Source organism: Meleagris gallopavo, chromosome 3 (assembly GCF_905368555.1).
Source record: "Meleagris gallopavo chromosome 3, MGAL_WU_HG_1.1, whole genome shotgun sequence".
NCBI lineage: Eukaryota > Metazoa > Chordata > Aves > Galliformes > Phasianidae > Meleagris > Meleagris gallopavo.
In genome coordinates this window covers 93,672,728-93,691,326 of record NC_139406.1, presented here as the reverse complement: position 1 = coordinate 93,691,326, position 18,599 = coordinate 93,672,728, and the positions used below count along the sequence as shown (strand labels likewise).

The following is an 18,599-nucleotide window of genomic DNA, read 5'->3' as shown; positions in this document are numbered from 1 at the left end:
TTGAGGTCCATGGGGACACTCTGATGACCTTGGGGACATCCTGGAGATGACGAGAACCCCTTGAAGACCACAGAGACGTCCTGATGACCACGGGGACATCTTGAGGTCCATGGGGACACCCTGATGACCTTGGGCCATCCTGATGACCATGGGGACATCTTGAGGACCACAGGGGACATTTTGAGGTCCATGGGGACACCCTGATGACCTTGGGGACGTCCTGATGACCACGGGGACATTTTGAGGTCCATGGGGACACCCTGATGACCTTGGGGACATCTTGAGGACCACAGGGGACATTTTGAGGTCCATGGGGACACCCTGATGACCTTGGGGCCATCCTGAGGACCACGGGGACGTCTTGAGGACCACAGGGGACATCTTGAGGTCCATGGGGACATTTTGAAGTCCATGGGGACACCCTGATGACATTGGGGACATCTTGAGGACCATGGGGACACCCTGATGACCTTGGGGACATCTTGAGGTCCATGGGGACATTTTGAGGTCCATGGGGACACCCTGGTGACCTTGGGGACGTCCTGGTGTCCTGTGACGTCCTGTATGACCACGGGGACGTCAGCGCAGGGCCAGGATCTCCTCGGCAGCCGTTTTGGGCCAGGAGGTGGAAGCCAACATGGAGGTGCTGCCTCCAGAAGCGACGGTCTGGGGCGGTAAACGTGAGCGGGGGGGGGGGTAACGGGGGCTGCCTGGGGGGGACCCCAAAATGGGTCGGTGGGGGGGAAGGGGGTCCTGGGGGGGAGTGGGGGGGTTTGAGGGATTATGGGGGGGATTTGGGGGGGTGAGACCCCAAAATGGGTCAGTGGGGGGGAATGGGGTTTTTGGGGGGTGGTGGTGGGGGTTGAGGGGTTATGGGGGGATTATGGGGGGGGGAGACCCCAAAAAGAGACAGTGGGAGGGAATGGGGTCCTGGGGGGGAGTGGGGGGGTTTGAGGGGGTTATGGGGGGGATATGGGGGGGAGGAGACCCCAAAATGGGTCGGTGGGGGGGAAGGGGGTCCTGGGGGGGCAGTGGGGGGGTTTGAGGGGGTTATGGGGGGGATTTGGGGGGGTGAGACCCAAAAAGGGTCAGTGGGAGGGAATGGGGTTTTTGGGGGGTGGTGGTGGGGGTTGAGGGGTTATGGGGGGATTATGGGGGGGGGAGACCCCAAAAAGAGACAGTGGGAGGGAATGGGGTCCTGGGGGGGAGTGGGGGGGTTTGAGGGGGTTATGGGGGGGATATGGGGGGAGGAGACCCCAAAATGGGTCGGTGGGGGGGAAGGGGGTCCTGGGGGGGCAGTGGGGGGGTTTGAGGGGGTTATGGGGGGGATTTGGGGGGGTGAGACCCCAAAAAGGGTCAGTGGGAGGGAATGGGGTTTTTGGGGGGTGGTGGTGGGGGTCGGTGGGGTTATGAGGGGATTATGGGGGGGGGAGACCCCAAAAACGAGACAGTGGGAGGGAATGGGGTCCTGGGGGGGAGTGGGGGGGGTTTGAGGGGCTATGGGGGGGATCTGGGGGAGCGAGACCCCAAAATGGGTCGGTGGGGGGGAAGGGGGTTGGGGGGGAGGGGAGGGGGTTTGAGGGGGTTATGGGGGCTTATGGGGGGGGTGAGACCCCAAAATGGGTCGGTGGGGGGGGGAATGGGGTTTTGGGGGGGTTGAAGGGGGGTTTGAGGGGTTATGGGGGGGATTTGGGGGTGGTGAGACCCCAAAAAGGATTGATGGGAGGGAATGGGGTTTTGGGGGGGGTGGGGGGGGTTTGAGGGGTTATGGGGGGGATTTGGGGGGGGTGAGACCCCAAAAAGGGTCGGTGGGGGGAAGGGGGTTTTGGGGGGGGAGGAGGGGGGGGTTTGAGGGGTTATGGGGGGATTTGGGGGGGGTGAGACCCCAAAGAGTCGGTGGGGGCGAATGGGTTTTGGGGGGGGGAGAGGGGGGGTTTGAGGGGTTATGGGGGGGTTTGGGGGTGGTGAGACCCCAAAAAGGATGATGGGAGGGAATGGGGTTTTGGGGGGGGTGGGGGGGGTTTGAGGGGTTATGGGGGGGATTTGGGGGGGGTGAGACCCCAAAAAGGGTCGGTGGGAGGGAATGGGGTCCTGGGGGGGGAGTGGGGGGGGGAGTTGAGGGGTTATGGGGGGATTATGGGGGGGGGAGACCCAGAAAGAGAACTGGGAGGGAATGGAGTCCTGGGGGTGGGGGTGGGGGGGGTTTGAGGGGTTATGGGGGGGATTTGGGGGGGGTGAGACCCCAAAATGGGTCGGTGGGAGGGAATGGGGTTTTGAGGGGGTGGAGGGGGGGGTTGGGGGGATTATGGGGGGTTATGGGGGGGGTGTGACCCAAAAAGGGACAGAGGGAGAGAATGGGGTCCTGGGGGGGGTGGGGGGGGTTTGAGGGGTTATGGGGGATTATGGGGGGGGGGAAACCCTAAAAAGGGTCGGTGGGAGGGAATGGGGTCCAGGGGAGTGGGGGGGGGTTGAAGGGGTTATGGTGGGGTTTGGGGGTGGAGGTGAAACCCCAAAAAGGGTCGGTGGGGGGGAATGGGGTTGTGGAGGGGAAGGGGGGGGTTTGAGGGGTTATGGGGGGGATTTGGGGGGGGTGAGACCCAAAAAAGGGTTGGTGGCGGGGAATGGGGTCCAGGGGGTGTGGAGGGGGGGTTTGGGGGGGTTATGGGGGTTATGGGGGAGGGGGGGTGACCCCAAAAAGGGACAGAGGGAGAGAATGGGGTCCTGGGGGGGGAGGGGGGGTTTGAGGGGCTATGGGGGGGATCTGGGGGGGCGAGACCCCAAAATGGGTCGGCTGGGGGGAATGGGGTCGGTGGGGGGGGATGATGGGGGGGTTTGAGGGGTTACGGGGGGGATATGGGGGGGGGGAGACCCCAAAATGGGTCGGTGGGGGGGAAGGGGTCCTGGGGGGGGGGGCGGGGGGGATTTGAGGGGTTATGGGGGGATTTGGGGGGGGGGTGAGACCCCAAAATGGGTGTGGGGGGGGAATGGGGTCCTGGGGGGGAGTGGGGGGGGTTTGAGGGGTTATGGGGGGCTTATGGGGGGGTGAGACCCCAAAAAGGGTCGGTGGGGGGGGAATGGGGTTTTGGGGGGGTTGAAGGGGGGTTTGAGGGGTTATGGGGGGGATTTGGGGGGGGTTGAGACCCCAAAAAGGTCGGTGGGAGGGAATGGGGTCCAGGGGGTGTGGAGGGGGGGGTTGAAGGGGTTTATGGGGGGGATTATGGGGCGGTGAGACCCCAAAATGGGTCAGAGGGAGGGAATGGGGTCTGGAGGGGAGTGGGGGGGATTGAAGGGGTTATGGGGGGCGTTTGGGGGGGTGTGAAACCTAAAAAGGGTCGGTGGGAGGGAATGGGGTTTTGGGGGGGTGGAGGGGGGGGTTATGGGTTGGTATGGGGAAGAAGGGGGGTTTATGGGGGTTATGGGGTGGTATGGGGGTTTTGGGGGGTTATGGGGTGGTATGGGGAAGAAGGGGGGTTTATGGGGGTTTGGGGGGATTAGTGAGGTGGTAGGGGGGTTATAGGGTTTGTGGGGGGGGTTATGGGGTGGTATGGGTAATGGGGGGTTTATGGGGGTTATGGGTGGGGTTATGGGGGTTTTGGTGGGGTTATGGGGTGGTATGGGGGGTTTTGGGGGGTTATGGGGGATTGGGGAGGGTTATGGGGTGGTAGGGGGGGTTATGGGGTTTATGGGGGATGTGGGGGGGGTTATGGGGTGGTATGGGGATTTGGGGTGGTTTACGGGGGATTTAGGGGGGTTATGGGGTGTTAGGGGGGGTTATGGGGTTTATTGGGGGGGGTTATGGGGTGGTATGGGGAAGAAGGGGGGTTTATGGGGGATTTGGGGGGGTTATGGGGTTTATGGGGGATGTGGGGGGGGTTTATGGGGTGGTAGGGGGGGTTATGGGGTTTATGGGGGATTTGGGGGGGTTATGAGGTGGTAGGGGGGGTTATGGGGTTTATGGGGGATTTGGGGGGGTTATGAGGTGGTAGGGGGGGTTATGGGGTTTATGGGGGGGGTTATGGGGTGGTAGGGGGAAGAAGGGGGGTTTATGGAGGATATGGGGGGGTTATGAGGTGGTAGGGGGGGTTATGGGGTTTATGGGGGATGTGGGGGGGGTTATGGGGTAGTAGGGGGGGTTATGGGGTTTCTGGGGGGGGTTATAGGGTTTATGGGGATTTGGGGTGTTTACGGGGGATACGGGGGGGTTTGGGGGAACTATAGGGGGGAATGGGGTTATGGGGGTACGAGGGGGACACGGGAGTTGTGGGGGATTTGGGGGAGGGGGGGGGATGTTTTTGGGTGCCCCCTACCGATGCCGTGGAAAATGCGGGCGACGGCACGGGGCGAGAAATCGGCCTGAGGGTGGGCAGACAGGAAACGGCGCAGGGCGGAGCGGAGGCGGAGATCCTGCAGAAACGGCAGGGGGGGGGTGGGGGAGTGGGGGTGGGGTTGGGGGGGTTGGGGGGGGGATTGGGGTATGGGGGAGTGGGATTGGGGTGGGGGATTGGGGTGGGGATTGGGGTGGGGGTTGGGGTGGGGGTTGGGGTGGGGATTGGGGTGGGGGTTGGGGTGGGGGATTGGGGTGGGGGTTGGGGTGGGGGTTGGGGTGGGGGATTGGGGTGGGGGTTGGGGTGGGGATTGGGGTGGGGATTGGGGTGGGGGATTGGGGTGGGGGATTGGGGTGGGGATTGGGGTGGGGGATTGGGGGTGGGGGTTGGGGTGGGGGTTGGGGTGGGGGATTGGGGTGGGGGTTGGGGTGGGGGTTGGGGTGGGGATTGGGGTGGGGATTGGGGTGGGGATTGGGGTGGGGGATTGGGGTGGGGGATTGGGGTGGGGGATTGGGATTGCGGTGGGGGAGTGGGGTATGGGGTGTGGTGGGGGATTGGGATTGGGGTGGGGATTGGGGTATGGGGTGAGGTGGGGGATTGGGATTAGGGTGGGGGGTATGGGATTGGGGTGGGGATTGGGGTGGGGGATTGGGATTGGGTGTGGGATTGGGATTGGAGTGGGGGGTGGGGATTGGGGTGGGGGGTGGGGATTGGGATTGGGGTGGGGATTGGGATTGGGGTGGGGGGTGGGGATTGGGATTGGGGTGTGGGATTGGGGTGGGGGAGTGGGGTATGGGCTAGGGTGGGGGATTGGGGTGTGGGGGTGGGATTGGGATTGGGGTGGGGGATTGGGGTGTGGGATTGGGATGTGGGATTGGGATTGGGGTATGGTGTGGGGGATTGGGGTGTGGGATTGGGGTGGGGGAGTGGGGTATGGGCTAGGGTGGGGGATTGGGGTGTGGGGGTGGGATTGGGATTGGGTGGGGGATTGGGGTGTGGGATTGGGATGTGGGATTGGGATTGGGGTATGGTGTGGGGGATTGGGGTGTGGGATTGGGATGTGGGATTGGGATTGGGGTAAGGGGTGGGGGATTGGGATTGGGGTGGGGGGTATGGGATTGGGGTGGGGGATTGGGATGGGGTGGGATTGGGGTGGGGGAGTGGGGTATGGGGTGGGGATTGGGGTATGGGGTGGGGGATTGGGGTGGGGGGTGGGATTGGGATTGAGGTGGGGGGTGGGGATTGGGATTGGGGTGTGGGATTGGGGTGGGGGATGGGGATTGGGATTGGGGTGGGGATTAGGGTATGGGGTGGGGATTGGGGTGGGGGATGGGGATTGGGATTGGGGTGGGGTGGGGATTAGGGTATGGGGTGGGGGATTGGGGTGGGGGGTGGGATTGGGATTGGGTGGGGGGAGAGGGGTATGGGGTGGGGTGGGGGATTGGGGTGGGGATTGGGGTGTGGGGTATGGCGTGGGGTGTGGGATTGGGGAGTGGGATTGGGATTGGGGTGGGGGATTGGGATGTGGGGTGGGGTGGGGGATTGGGGTGGGGTGTGGGATTGGGGTGGGGGATTGGGATGCGGGGTGGGGTGCGGGATTGGGGTGGGGATTGGGGATTGGGGTGGGGGGTGGGATTGGGATGTGGGATTGGGGTATGGTGTGGGGGATTGGGGTATGGTGTGGGGGATTGGGGTGTGGGATTGGGGTGTGGGATTGGGGTGTGGGATTGGGATTGGGGTAAGGGGTGGGGGATTGGGTTGGGGGATTGGGATTGGGGTGGGGATTGGGGTGGGGATTGGGGATTGGGGTGGGGGGTGGGATTGGGGTGGGGGATTGGGGTGGGGGTGGGATTGGAGTGGAGGATTGCGATTGGGGTAGGGGATTGGGGTGTGGGGTGGAGTGGGGGATTGGGGTGTGGGATTGGTGTGGGGTGGGGGATTGGGATATGGGGTGGGGTGGGGGATTGGGGTGGGGGATTGGGATGGGGGAGTGGGGTTGGGGTGGGGTGGGGATTGGGGTGGGGGATGGGGATTGGGATTGGGGTGGGGGATTGGATATGGGGTGGAGTGGGGGATTGGGGTGGGGGATTGGGATTGGGGTGGGGGGGATGGGGTATGGGGTGGGGTGGGGGATTGGGGTGGGGTGTGGAGTGGGGGATTGGGGTGTGGGATTGGGATGCGGGGTGGGGTGGGGGATTGGGGTGTGGGATTGGGATGCGGGGTGGGGGATTGGGAATATGATTGGGGTGTGGGATTGGGATTGGGGATTGGGGTGTGGGATTGGGGTGGTGTGGGGATTGGAGTGGGGGATTGGGATTGGGGTGTGGATTGGGGTGGGGGGTGGGATTGGGGTGGGGGATGGGGTGTGGGTGGGATTGGGATTGGGGTATGGGGTGGGGTGTGGGGTACGGGGTGTGGGATTGGGGTGTGGAATTGGGATTGGGGTATGGGGTGGGGTGGGGGATTGGTGGTGTGGAGGTGAGGTGGTTGGGATTGGGGGTGGGGTATGGGGTGGGGTGGGGGATTGGGGTGGGGTGGGTGGGGATTGGGGTGTGGTGATGGGGTGGGTGTGGCATTGGGGTGGGATTGTGGGATTGGGGTGGAGGATTGGGGTGGGGGACGGGATTGGGGTTGGGACTGGGGTGTGGGGTTGTGTGTGGGGGGTATGGGGTGGGGTGTGGGATTGGGGTGGGGGTGTGGAGGTTTGGGGTTGTGTGTGGGATTGGGTGTGGGGTTGGGGGGGGTTTGGGTGTGGGGGTTGGGGTGTGGGGTATGGGGTGTGGGGTATGGGGTGAGGTTGGGGGTGGGTGTGGGGTATGGGTGGGGTGTGGAGGTATGGGGTTGTGTGTGGGATTGGGAAGTGGGGTTGGGGGAATGGGGTATGGGGTGGGTGTGGGATTGGGATGGACTGGGATGGACTGGGATTGATCAAGCTACTGGGGGACTGGGATGGACTGGGATTGGTCATAGCTGACTGGGAGGGACTGGGATGGACTGGGATTGGTCATAGCTGACTGGGACGGACTGGGATTGGTCATAGCTGACTGGGACGGACTGGGATGGACTGGGATTGGTCATAGCTGACTGGGACGGACTGGGATGGACTGGGATTGGTCATAGCTGACTGGGACGGACTGGGATGGACTGGGATTGGTCATAGCTGACTGGGACGGACTGGGATTGGTCATAGCTGACTGGGATGGACTGGGATGGACTGGGATTGGTCATAGCTGACTGGGACGGACTGGGATTGGTCATAGCTGACTGGGACGGACTGGGATGGACTGGGATTGGTCATAGCTGACTGGGATGGACTGGGATGGACTGGGATTGGTCATAGCTGACTGGGAGGACTGGGATGGACTGGGATTGGTCATAGCTGACTGGGACGGGACTGGGATTGGTCATAGCTGATGGGAGGACTGGGATGGACTGGGATTGGTCATAGCTGACTGGGACGGACTGGGATTGGTCATAGCTGACTGGGAGGGACTGGGATGGACTGGGATTGGTCATAGCTGACTGGGAGGGACTGGGATGGACTGGGATTGGTCATAGCTGACTGGGACGCACTGGGATTGATCAGGGCTGACTGGGATGGACTGGGATTGGTCATAGCTGACTGGGATGGACTGGGATGGACTGGGATTGGTCATAGCTGACTGGGAGGGACTGGGATGGAACTGGGATTGGTCATAGCTGACTGGGACGGACTGGGATGGACTGGGATTGGTCATAGCTGACTGGGACGCACTGGGATTGGTCATAGCTGACTGGGGACTGGGATGGACTGGGATTGGTCATAGCTGATGGGAGGACTGGAGGACTGGGATTGGTCATAGCTGACTGGGAGGGACTGGGATGGACTGGGATTGGTCATAGCTGACTGGGACGCACTGGGATTGATCAGGGTGACTGGGATGGACTGGGATTGGTCATAGCTGACTGGGATGGACTGGGATGGACTGGGATTGGTCATAGCTGACTGGGAGGGACTGGGATGGACTGGGATTGGTCAATAGCTGACTGGGACGGACTGGGATGGACCGGGATTGGTCATAGCTGACTGGGACGGACTGGGATTGATCAGGGCTGACTGGGATGGACTGGGATGGACTGGGATTGGTCATAGCTGACTGGGATGGACTGGGATGGACTGGGATTGGTTATAGCTGACTGGGATGGACTGGGATTGGTCATAGCTGACTGGGATGGACTGGGATTGGTCATAGCTGACTGGGATGGACTGGGATGGACTGGGATTGGTCATAGCTGACGGGAGGGACTGGGATGGACTGGGATTGGCCATAGCTGACTGGGATGGACTGGGATGGACTGGGATTGGTCATAGCTGACTGGGAGGGACTGGGATGGACTGGGATTGGTCATAGCTGACTGGGACGGACTGGGATGGACTGGGATTGGTCATAGCTGACTGGGACGGACTGGGATTGGTCATAGCTGACTGGGACGGACTGGGATGGACTGGGATTGGTCATAGCTGACTGGGATGGACTGGGATTGCTCATAGCTGACTGGGACGGACTGGGATGGACTGGGATTGGTCATAGCTGACTGGGATGGACTGGGATGGACTGGGATTGGTCATAGCTGACTGGGAGGGACTGGGATGGACTGGGATTGGTCAAAGCTGACTGGGACGGACTGGGATGGACTGGGATTGGTCATAGCTGACTGGGATGGACTGGGATGGACTGGATTGGGTATCGGACTGGGATGGACTGGGATTGGTCATAGCTGACTGGGATGGACTGGGATTGGTCATAGCTGACTGGGATGGACTGGGATGGACTGGGATTGGTCATAGCTGACTGGGACGGACTGGGATTGGTCAAAGCTGACTGGGACGGACTGGAATGGACTGGGATTGGTCATAGCTGACTGGGATGGACTGGGATTGATCAAAGTTGACTGGGAGGGACTGGGATGGACTGGATTGGTCATAGCTGACTGGAATGGACTGGGATGGACTGGGATTGGTCATAGCTGACTGGAATGGACTGGGATGGACTGGGATTGGTCATAGCTGACTGGGACGGACTGGGATGGACTGGGATTGGTCAAAGCTGACTGGGATGGACTGGGATTGGTCATAGCTGACTGGGACGGACTGGGATGGACTGGGATTGGTCAAAGCTGACTGGGATGGACTGGGATTGGTCATAGCTGACTGGGATGGACTGGGATTGGTCATAGCTGACTGGGACGGACTGGGATTGGTCAAAGCTGACTGGGATGGACTGGATGGACTGGGATTGGTCATAGCTGACTGGGATGGACTGGGATTGGTCATAGCTGACTGGGACGGACTGGGATTGGTCAAAGCTGACTGGGATGGACTGGAATGGATTGGGATTGGTCATAGCTGACTGGGACGGCCTGGGATTGGTCATAGCTGACTGGGACAGACTGGGATGGACTGGGATTGGTCATAGCTGACTGGGATGGACTGGGATTGGTCATAGCTGACTGGGATGGACTGGGATTGGTCATAGCTGACTGGGACGCACTGGGACTGATCGGGGCTGACTGGGACGGACTGGGACGGACTGGGACGGAGAGGAAGCAGAGGAGCTGCAGGAGGGCCGGGGCACGAAGCTCTGCCCTCCATTTTGAGCCCCAGAGAAGCGATTTTGGCCAAGATGGCGCCCCAGAAACGAGGGCAATGCTCACATCTGCAGCAGCGAGGCCTTCATCCTCCTCCTCCTCCTCCTCCTCCTCCTCCTCGAGGCCGCGGGTCTCCCTCTCAAAGTACTCCTGCAGCAAAGCCTTCAGCCTCCGGCTCCGCTCCTCCTCCTCCTCGGGCTGCGGGGAGCAGCTCTGGAAGGCAACGCTGTGCCCCAAAACATCAGGACCCCATAGCGGCCCTAAGGGACGGGGGAACCCCGAATGGGGGCAGTGGGAAACCCCAAATGGGGGCAGTGGGAAACCCCGAATGGGGGATACACGGGAAACCCCGAATGGGGGCAGTGGGAAACCCCGAATGGGGGATACATGGGAAACCCCAAATGGGGGATAATGGGAAACCCCGAATGGGGGATAAATGGGAAACCCTGAATGGGGGCAGTGGGAAACCCCAAATGGGGGAGAGTGGGAAACCCCAAATGGGGGAAGATGGGAAACCCTGAATGGGGGATAAATGGGAAACCCTGAATGGGGGCAGTGGGAAACCCCGAATGGGGGATAAATGGGAAACCCCAAATGGGGGATAATGGGAAACCCCAAATGGGGGGCAGTGGGAAACCCCAAATGGGGGGCAGTGGGAAACCCCAAATGGGGGATAAATGGGCACCCCAAAATGGCAGACATTGGGAACCTAAATGGGGGATAAATGGGAAACCCCGAATGGGGGATAAATGAGAAACCCCAAATGGGGGGCAGTGGAAAACCCCAAATGGGGGATAATAGGAAACCCCAAATGGGGGATAATAGGAAACCCCAAATGGGGGAGAGTAGGAAACCCCAAATGGGGGAGAGTAGGAAACCCCAAATGGGGGAAGATGGGAAACCCCAAATGGGGGATAAATGGGAACCCCAAAATGGCGGACATTGGGAACCTAAATGGGGGATAAATGGGAAACCCCAAATGGGGGATAAATGGGAAACCCCAAATGGGGGATAAATGGGAAACCCCGAATGGGGGATAAATGGGAAACCCCGAATGGGGGATAAGTGGGAAACTCCAAATGGGGGCAGTGGGAAACCTCAAATGGGGGCAGTGGGAAACCCCGAATGGGGGGCAGTGGGAAACCCTGAAAGGGGGATAAATGGGAAACCTCAAATGAGGGATAAATGGGAAACCCCAAATGGGGGATAAATGCGAAACCCCAAATGGGGGATACATGGGCACCCCAAAATGGCGGACATTGAGAACCTAAATGGGGGATAAATGGGAAACTCCAAACGGGGGATAAATGGGAGCCCGAAAATGGGGGGCAATGGGAAACCCCAAAATGGGGGAAGGTGGGAAACCCCAAATGGGGGATAAATGGGAAATCCCAAAATGGGGGATGATGGGAAACCCCAAATGAGGGATAAATTGGATACCCCAAATGGGGGAAGATGGGAAACCCCAAATGGGGGATAAATGGGAACCCCAAAATGGCGGACTTTGGGAACCTAAATGGGGGATAAATGGGAAACTCCAAATGGGGGATAAATGGGAAACCCCAAATGGGGGATACATGGGAAACCCCAAATGGGGGATACATGGGAAACCCCAAATGGGGGATACATGGGAACCCCAAAATGGCGGACATTGGGAACCTAAATGGGGGATAAATGGGAAACCCCAAATGGGGGATAAATGAGAAACCCCAAATGGGGGGCAGTGGGAAACCCCAAATGGGGGATAATGGGAAACCCCAAATGGGGGGCAGTGGGAAACCCCAAATGGGGGGCAGTGGGAAACCCAAAATGGGGGATAAATGGGAAACCCCGAATGGGGGCAGTGGGAAACCCCAAATGGGGGATAAATGGGAAACCCCAAATGGGGGACGATGGGAAACCCCAAATGGGGGATGATGGGAAACCCCAAATGGGGGATAAATGGGAAACCCCGAATGGGGGACGATGGGAAACCCCAAATGGGGGAGAGTGGGAAACCCCAAATGGGGGATAAATGGGAAACCCCAAATGGGGAATAAATGGGAAACCCCAAATGGGGAATAAATGGGAAACCCCAAAATGGGGGATACATGGGAAACCCCGAATGGGGGCAGTGGGAAGCCCCGAATGGGGGGATAAATGGGAAACCCCAAATGGGGGATAAATGAGAAACCCCAAATGGGGGATAAATGGGAAACCCCAAATGGGGGATAAATGGGAAACCCCAAATGGGGGATGTGGGGAGACCCAAATTGGGAACATTGGGAACCTCACATGGGGGATATTGGAACCCCAAAATAGGGGATATTGGGAATCCCAAATTGGGAATGTTGGGAACCCCAAAATAGGGGATACTGGGAACCCCAAATTGGGAAAATTGGGAACCCCAAAATGGAGCATATTGGGAATCCCAAATAGGGGGATATTGGGAACTCCAAAATGGAGGATAAATGGGAACCCCAAAAGGAGAATGTTGGGAATCCCAAAATGGGGGACACTGGGAATCCCAAAATGGGGGATGTGGGGAGACCCAAATTGGGAACATTGGGAACCTCACATAGGGGACATTGGAACCCCAAAATAGGGGATATTGGGAACCCCAAATGAGAGACATTGGGAACCCCAAATGAGGGACATGGGGAACCCCAAATTGGGAATGTTGGGAATCCCAAATGGGGGACGTTGGGAACCCCAAAATAGGGGATACTGGGAACCCCAAATGGGGAAAATTGGGAACTCCAAAATGGGGGATGTTGGGAAACCCCAAAATGGGGGATGTTGGGAAACCCCAAAATGGGGGATGTTGGGAAACCCCAAAACGAAGGACAGGGGAACAAGAGTGGGGACATTAGGAAACCCAAGTGGGGGACATTGGAACCCCAAAATGGAGGACAGTGGGAACCCCAAATGGAGAACATTGGAAATCCCCAAATAGGAGATGTGGGGAATCCCAAATGGGGGACGTTGGGAACCCCAAAATGGGGGATATTGGGAATCCCAAAACGAAGGACATTGTGAGCCCCAAATGAGGAACATCGGGAACCCCAAATGGAGGACATTGGGAACCCCAACATGGGGGATGTGGGGAGACCCGAATGGGGGATGTGGGGAACCCCAAAATGGAGGATATTGGGAACCCCAAATAGGGGATGTTGGGAACTCCAAAATGGAGGATAAATGAGAACCCCAAAAGGAGAATGTTGGGAATCCCAAAATGGGGGACACTGGGAATCCCAAAATGGGGGATATTGAGAAACCAAATGGGGGATATTGGGAAACCAAATGGGGGACCCAAAATGGGGGATGTGGGGAACCCCGAATTGGGAACATTGGGAACCCCAAAATAGGGGATGTTGGGAACCCCAAATGGGGGACACAGGGAACCCAAAACAAAGGGCATCAGGAATCCCAAATGAGGGACATGGGGAACCCCAAATTGGGAAAATGGGGAACCCCAACATGGGAACATTGGGAATCCCAAATAGGGGATGTTGGGAACCCAAAACAAAGGACATCGGGAATCCCAAAAGAGGGACATTGGGAACCCCAACATGGGGGACGTGGGGAGACCCAAATGGGGGATGTGGGGAACCCCAAAATGGAGGATATTGGGAACCCCAAAATGGAGGATATTGGGAACCCCAAATAGGGGATGTTGGGAACCCCAAAATGGAGGATAAATGGGAACCCCAAAAGGAGAATGTTGGGAATCCCAAAATGGGGGACACTGGGAACCCCTGAATGGGGAATGTTGGGAATCCCAACATGGAGGACGTGGGGAGACCCAAATGGGGGATGTGGGGAACCCCAAAATGGAGGACACTGGGAACCCCAATAGGGGATGTTGGGAACCCCAAACAAGGGACACTGGGAACCCGAAACGAAGGACATCGGGATCCCCAAATGAGGGACACTGGGAACCCCAAACAGGGCCCCAATGAACCCACTGGGGTCGCACTGCTGACCTGCGGAAGGCTCTCCCGCAGGCTCTGAGCTGGCGCAGTGCCCCCTGCTGGCGGTCCTCCAGGCGGCGCTGCAGGAATTGGCAGACGGCGTCCAGCTCGGCGTGGCTCAGATCCCCAAAGGAGCGCAGGTGGAAGGAGAGCTGGGAGAACTCCACCGTGATGCCACTGCGGGAGGAGGGGGCTGCGGGGACGGCGGTGTCACCCAGCCGTGTCACCCGTTTGGGTCACCCAATGGTGTCCCCAACGTTGTCACCCAATGGTGTCACCCGTTTGGGTCACCCAATGGTGCCACCCAGCGCTGTCACCCAATGGTGTCACCCAGTGGTGTCACTCGTTTGGGTCACCCAACGCTGTCACCTATTTGGGCCACCCAGCGCTGTCACTCAATGGTGTCACCCAGCACTGTCACTCAGTGGTGTCACCCGTTTGGGTCACCCAGCGCTGTCACCCAGTGGTGTCACCCAGCGGTGTCACCCATTGGAGTCACCCAACGTTGTCACCCATTTGGGCCACCCAGCGCTGTCACCCAATGGTGTCACCCGTTTGGGTCACCCAATGGTGCCCCTCAACGCTGTCACCCAATGGTGTCACCCGTTTGGGTCATCGAATGGTGCCCCCCAACGCTGTCACCCAATGGTGTCAAACAGCGCTGTCACTCGTTTGGGTCACCCAACGCTGTCACCCATTTGGGCCACCCAGCGCTGTCACCCAATGGTGTCAAACAGCGCTGTCACTCAGTGGTGTCACCCACTTGGGTCACCCAGCGCTGTCACCCAATGGTGTCCCCCAGTGCTGTCACCCAGTGGAGTCACCCAGCGCTGTCACCCATTTGGGCCACCCAGCGCTGTCACCCAATGGTGTCACCCAGCGCTGTCACCCAATGGTGTCACCCGTTTGGATCACCGAATGGTGCCCCCCAACGCTGTCACCCAATGGTGTCACCCAACGCTGTCACCCAATGCTGTCACCCAACGCTGTCACCCATTTGGGTCACATGAAGTTGTCACTCAGCACCATCACCCATTTGGGCCATCCAGCAGCGTCACCCAACGCTGTCACACGAAGTTGTCACTCAACACTGTCACCCATTTGGGTCACACGAAGTTGTCACTCAACACTGTCACCCATTTGGGTCACACGAAGTTGTCACTCAGCACCGTCACCCATTTGGGCCACCCAGCATTGTCACCCAACGCTGTCACCCATTTGGGTCACACGAAGTTGTCACTCAGCACTGTCACCCATTTGAGCCACCCAGCAGCGTCACCCAACGCTGTCACCCAACATTGTCACCCATTTGGGTCACACGAAGTTGTCACCCAACACTGTCACCCATTTGGGTCACCCAACGCTGTCACTCAACGCTGTCACCCATTTGGGTCACACGAAGTTGTCACTCAACACCGTCACCCATTTGGGTCACACGAAGTTGTCACCCAACGCTGTCACCCATTTGGGTCACACGAAGTTGTCACTCAGCACTGTCACCCATTTGAGCCACCCAGCAGCATCACCCAACGCTGTCACCCAACGCTGTCACTCATTTGGGTCACACGAAGTTGTCACTCAACACCGTCACCCATTTGGGCCACCCAGCAGCGTCACCCAACGCTGTCACACGAAGTTTGGGTCACAGGAAGTTGTCACTCAACACTGTCACCCATTTGAGCCACCCAGCAGCGTCACCCAACGCTGCCACCCAACACTGTCACCCATTTGGGTCACACGAAGTTGTCACTCAGCACCGTCACCCATTTGAGCCACCCAGCAGCGTCACCCAACGCCGCCACCCACGGGTGTCACCCACCAGCTGTCCCGGGGCGCTGCTCCCACTGCAGCCGTCTCAGAGCTCTTTTGACCAGCGGAAGCTCCCAGCCCATGGAGTCACTGAGGGAGACGACGTCGAAGCGAAGGGCCGAGGAGTCGCAGGGGGGTTCAGCTGAGAGGCGGCTGAGAGCCAAAGCCACGGCCAGAGGGGGGCAGCTGCAAAGGGGGGGACGGGAATGGGGTCACAATAGCTGTAAGGGGATCGGAAAGCCCAAAAATGGGAGCGGAAAGCCCAAAAATGGGAGCGGAACGCACCAAAAATGGGAGCAGAATGCACCAAAATGAGAGCGGAACGCACCAAAATGGGAGCAGAACGCACCAAAATGAGAGCGGAACGCACCAAAATGAGAGCGGAACGCACCAAAATGAGAGCGGAACGCACCAAAATGAGAGCGGAATGCACCAAAATGAGAGCGGAACGCACCAAAATGAGAGCGGAACGCACCAAAAATGGGAGCGGAACGCACCAAAAATGGGAGTGGAAACACCAAAAATGGGAGTGGAAACACCAAAAAATGGGAGCAGAAACACCAAAAATGGGAGCGGAACGCAGCAAAAATGGGAGCAGAAACACCAAAAATGGGAGCGGAACGCAACAAAAATGGGAGCGGAACGCAACAAAAATGGGAGCGGAACGCAACAAAAATGGGAGCGGAAACACCAAAAATGGGAGCGGAACACACCAAAAATGGGAGCGGAACGCAACAAAAATGGGAGCGGAATGCACCAAAAATGGGAGCGGAAACACCAAAAATGGGAGCGGAAACACCAAAAATGGGAGCGGAACGCACCAAAAATGGGAGCGGAACACACCAAAATGGGAGCGGAACGCACCAAAAATGGGAGCGGAACGCACCAAAAATGGGGGTGGAACGCACCAAAATGGGAGCAGAAACACCAAAAATGGGAGCGGAAACACCAAAAAATGGAGCGGAAACACCAAAAATGGGAGCGGAAACACCAAAATGGGAGCGGAAACACCAAAATGGGAGCGGAAACACCAAAATGGGGGCAGAATTCACCAAAATGGGAGCAGAAGCACCAAATATGGGGGCGGAATGCAACAAAATGGGAGCAGAAACACCAAAAATGGGAGCAGAACACCCCTAACATGGAATCAGAAACCCAATAATAGGATCGGAAAGCCCACAAATGCAATCAGAACTCCCCAAAATGGGAGCAGAATGCACCAAAATGGGAGCGGAAAGACCAAAAATGGGAGCAGAACGCACCAAAATGGGAGCAGAAACACCAAAAATGGGAGCGGAAACACCAAAGTGGGAGGGGAAACACCAAAAATGGGAGCGGAATCACCAAAATGGGAGAGGAACCACCAAAATGGGAGCAGAAACACCAAAAATGGGAGTAGAAGCACCAAAAAGGGAAACGAGAAAGCCCAAATAATGAGAGCAAAAAAAACAAAAAAAAAAAAAAAAAAAAAAATGGAGAAGAAAAACAAAAAATGAAAAAAACAAAAAAAAAAAATAAACAACAAAAAAAAAATAAAAAAAAACAAAAAAAAAAAAAAAAAAAACAACACAAAAAAAAAGGAAAAAAAAAAAAAAAGAAACGAAAAAAAAAAAAACAAAAAATGAACGGAACGACAAAAAAAAATGAGAGAGAAAAACCAAAAATGAAAGAAAAACAACCAAAAATGGAGCAAAGCACAAAAAAACCAGAAAAGCAAAAATGGAAGCAGAACAAACCAAACATGGAATCAGAAAACCAAAAATGGAGCGAAACACAAAAAAATGCAAACAGAACGCACCAAAATGGGAGCAGAACGCACCAAAATGAGAGCGGAGAAAAGACCAAAAAGGGGAGCAGAAACACCAAAAAGGGGAGCAGAAACACCAAAAATGGGAGCGGAAACACCAAAATGGGAGCGGAAACACAAAAATGGGAGCGGAATGCACCAAAATGGGAGAAGAAACACCAAAAATGGGAGAAGAAACACCAAAAATGGGAGCGGAACGCACCAAAATGGGAGCAGAAACACCAAAAATGGGAGCGGAAGCACCAAATATAGGAGCAGAAATAGCAAAAATGGGAGCAGAACGCCCCCAACATGGAATCAGAAACCCAAAAATGGGAGCGGAAAGCCCACAAATGCGATCAGAACTCCCCAAAACGGGAGCAGAAATACCAAAATGGGAGCAGAATGCACCAAAATGAGAGCAGAATGCACCAAAATGAGAGCAGAATGCACCAAAATGAGAGCAGAAATGCACCAAAATGAGAGCGGAAACACCAAAATGGGAGCAGAAACACCAAAAATGGGAGCAGAACACACCAAAATGGGAGCGGAAAGACCAAAAATGGGAGCGGAAAGACCAAAAATGGGAGCAGAGCGCACCAAAATGGGAGCGAAAAGACCAAAAATGGGAGTGGAAACACCAAAATGGGAGCGGAACGCACCAAAATGGGAGCAGAAATACCAAAAATGGGAGCAGAAATACCAAAAATGGGAGCAGAACGCCCCCAACATGGAATCAGAAACCCAAAAATGGGAGCGGAAAACCCACAAATGCAATCAGAACTCCCCAAAACGGGAGCAGAATGCACCAAAATGGGAGGAGAAACACCAAAAATGGGAGCAGAAAGACCAAAAATGGGAGCGGAACGCACCAAAAATGGGAGCGGAAAGCCCACAAATGCAATCAGAACTCCCCAAAATGGGAGCAGAAACACCAAAAATGGGAGCAGAAACACCAAAATGGGAGCGGAACGCACCAAAAATGGGATCAAAACGTCCCAAAATGGGATCAGAATGCCCCAAAAATGGAATCAGAAACCCAAAAACGGGATAAAAGCCCACAAATGCGATCAGAACTCCCAAAAATGGGATCAGAAG

The 18,599-nt window shown here is 57.1% G+C and overlaps 1 protein-coding gene across 1 annotated transcript in view; it reads right to left on the bottom strand.

Annotated features, from left to right (window-relative positions):
- Positions 1-579: 579 nt before the first annotated feature.
- RECQL4 (RecQ like helicase 4) overlaps positions 580-18,599 on the bottom strand; it is a 55,462-nt gene continuing 37,442 nt past the window's right edge. The window contains exons 21-25 of the mRNA XM_085219987.1: positions 15,726-15,901; positions 13,919-14,099; positions 10,020-10,179; positions 4,308-4,404; positions 580-710 (exon numbers count right to left, since the gene is read on the bottom strand). Coding sequence (XP_085076113.1) covers positions 580-710; positions 4,308-4,404; positions 10,020-10,179; positions 13,919-14,099; positions 15,726-15,901 — 745 coding nt within the window. The remainder of the gene's footprint in view (positions 711-4,307; positions 4,405-10,019; positions 10,180-13,918; positions 14,100-15,725; positions 15,902-18,599) is intronic.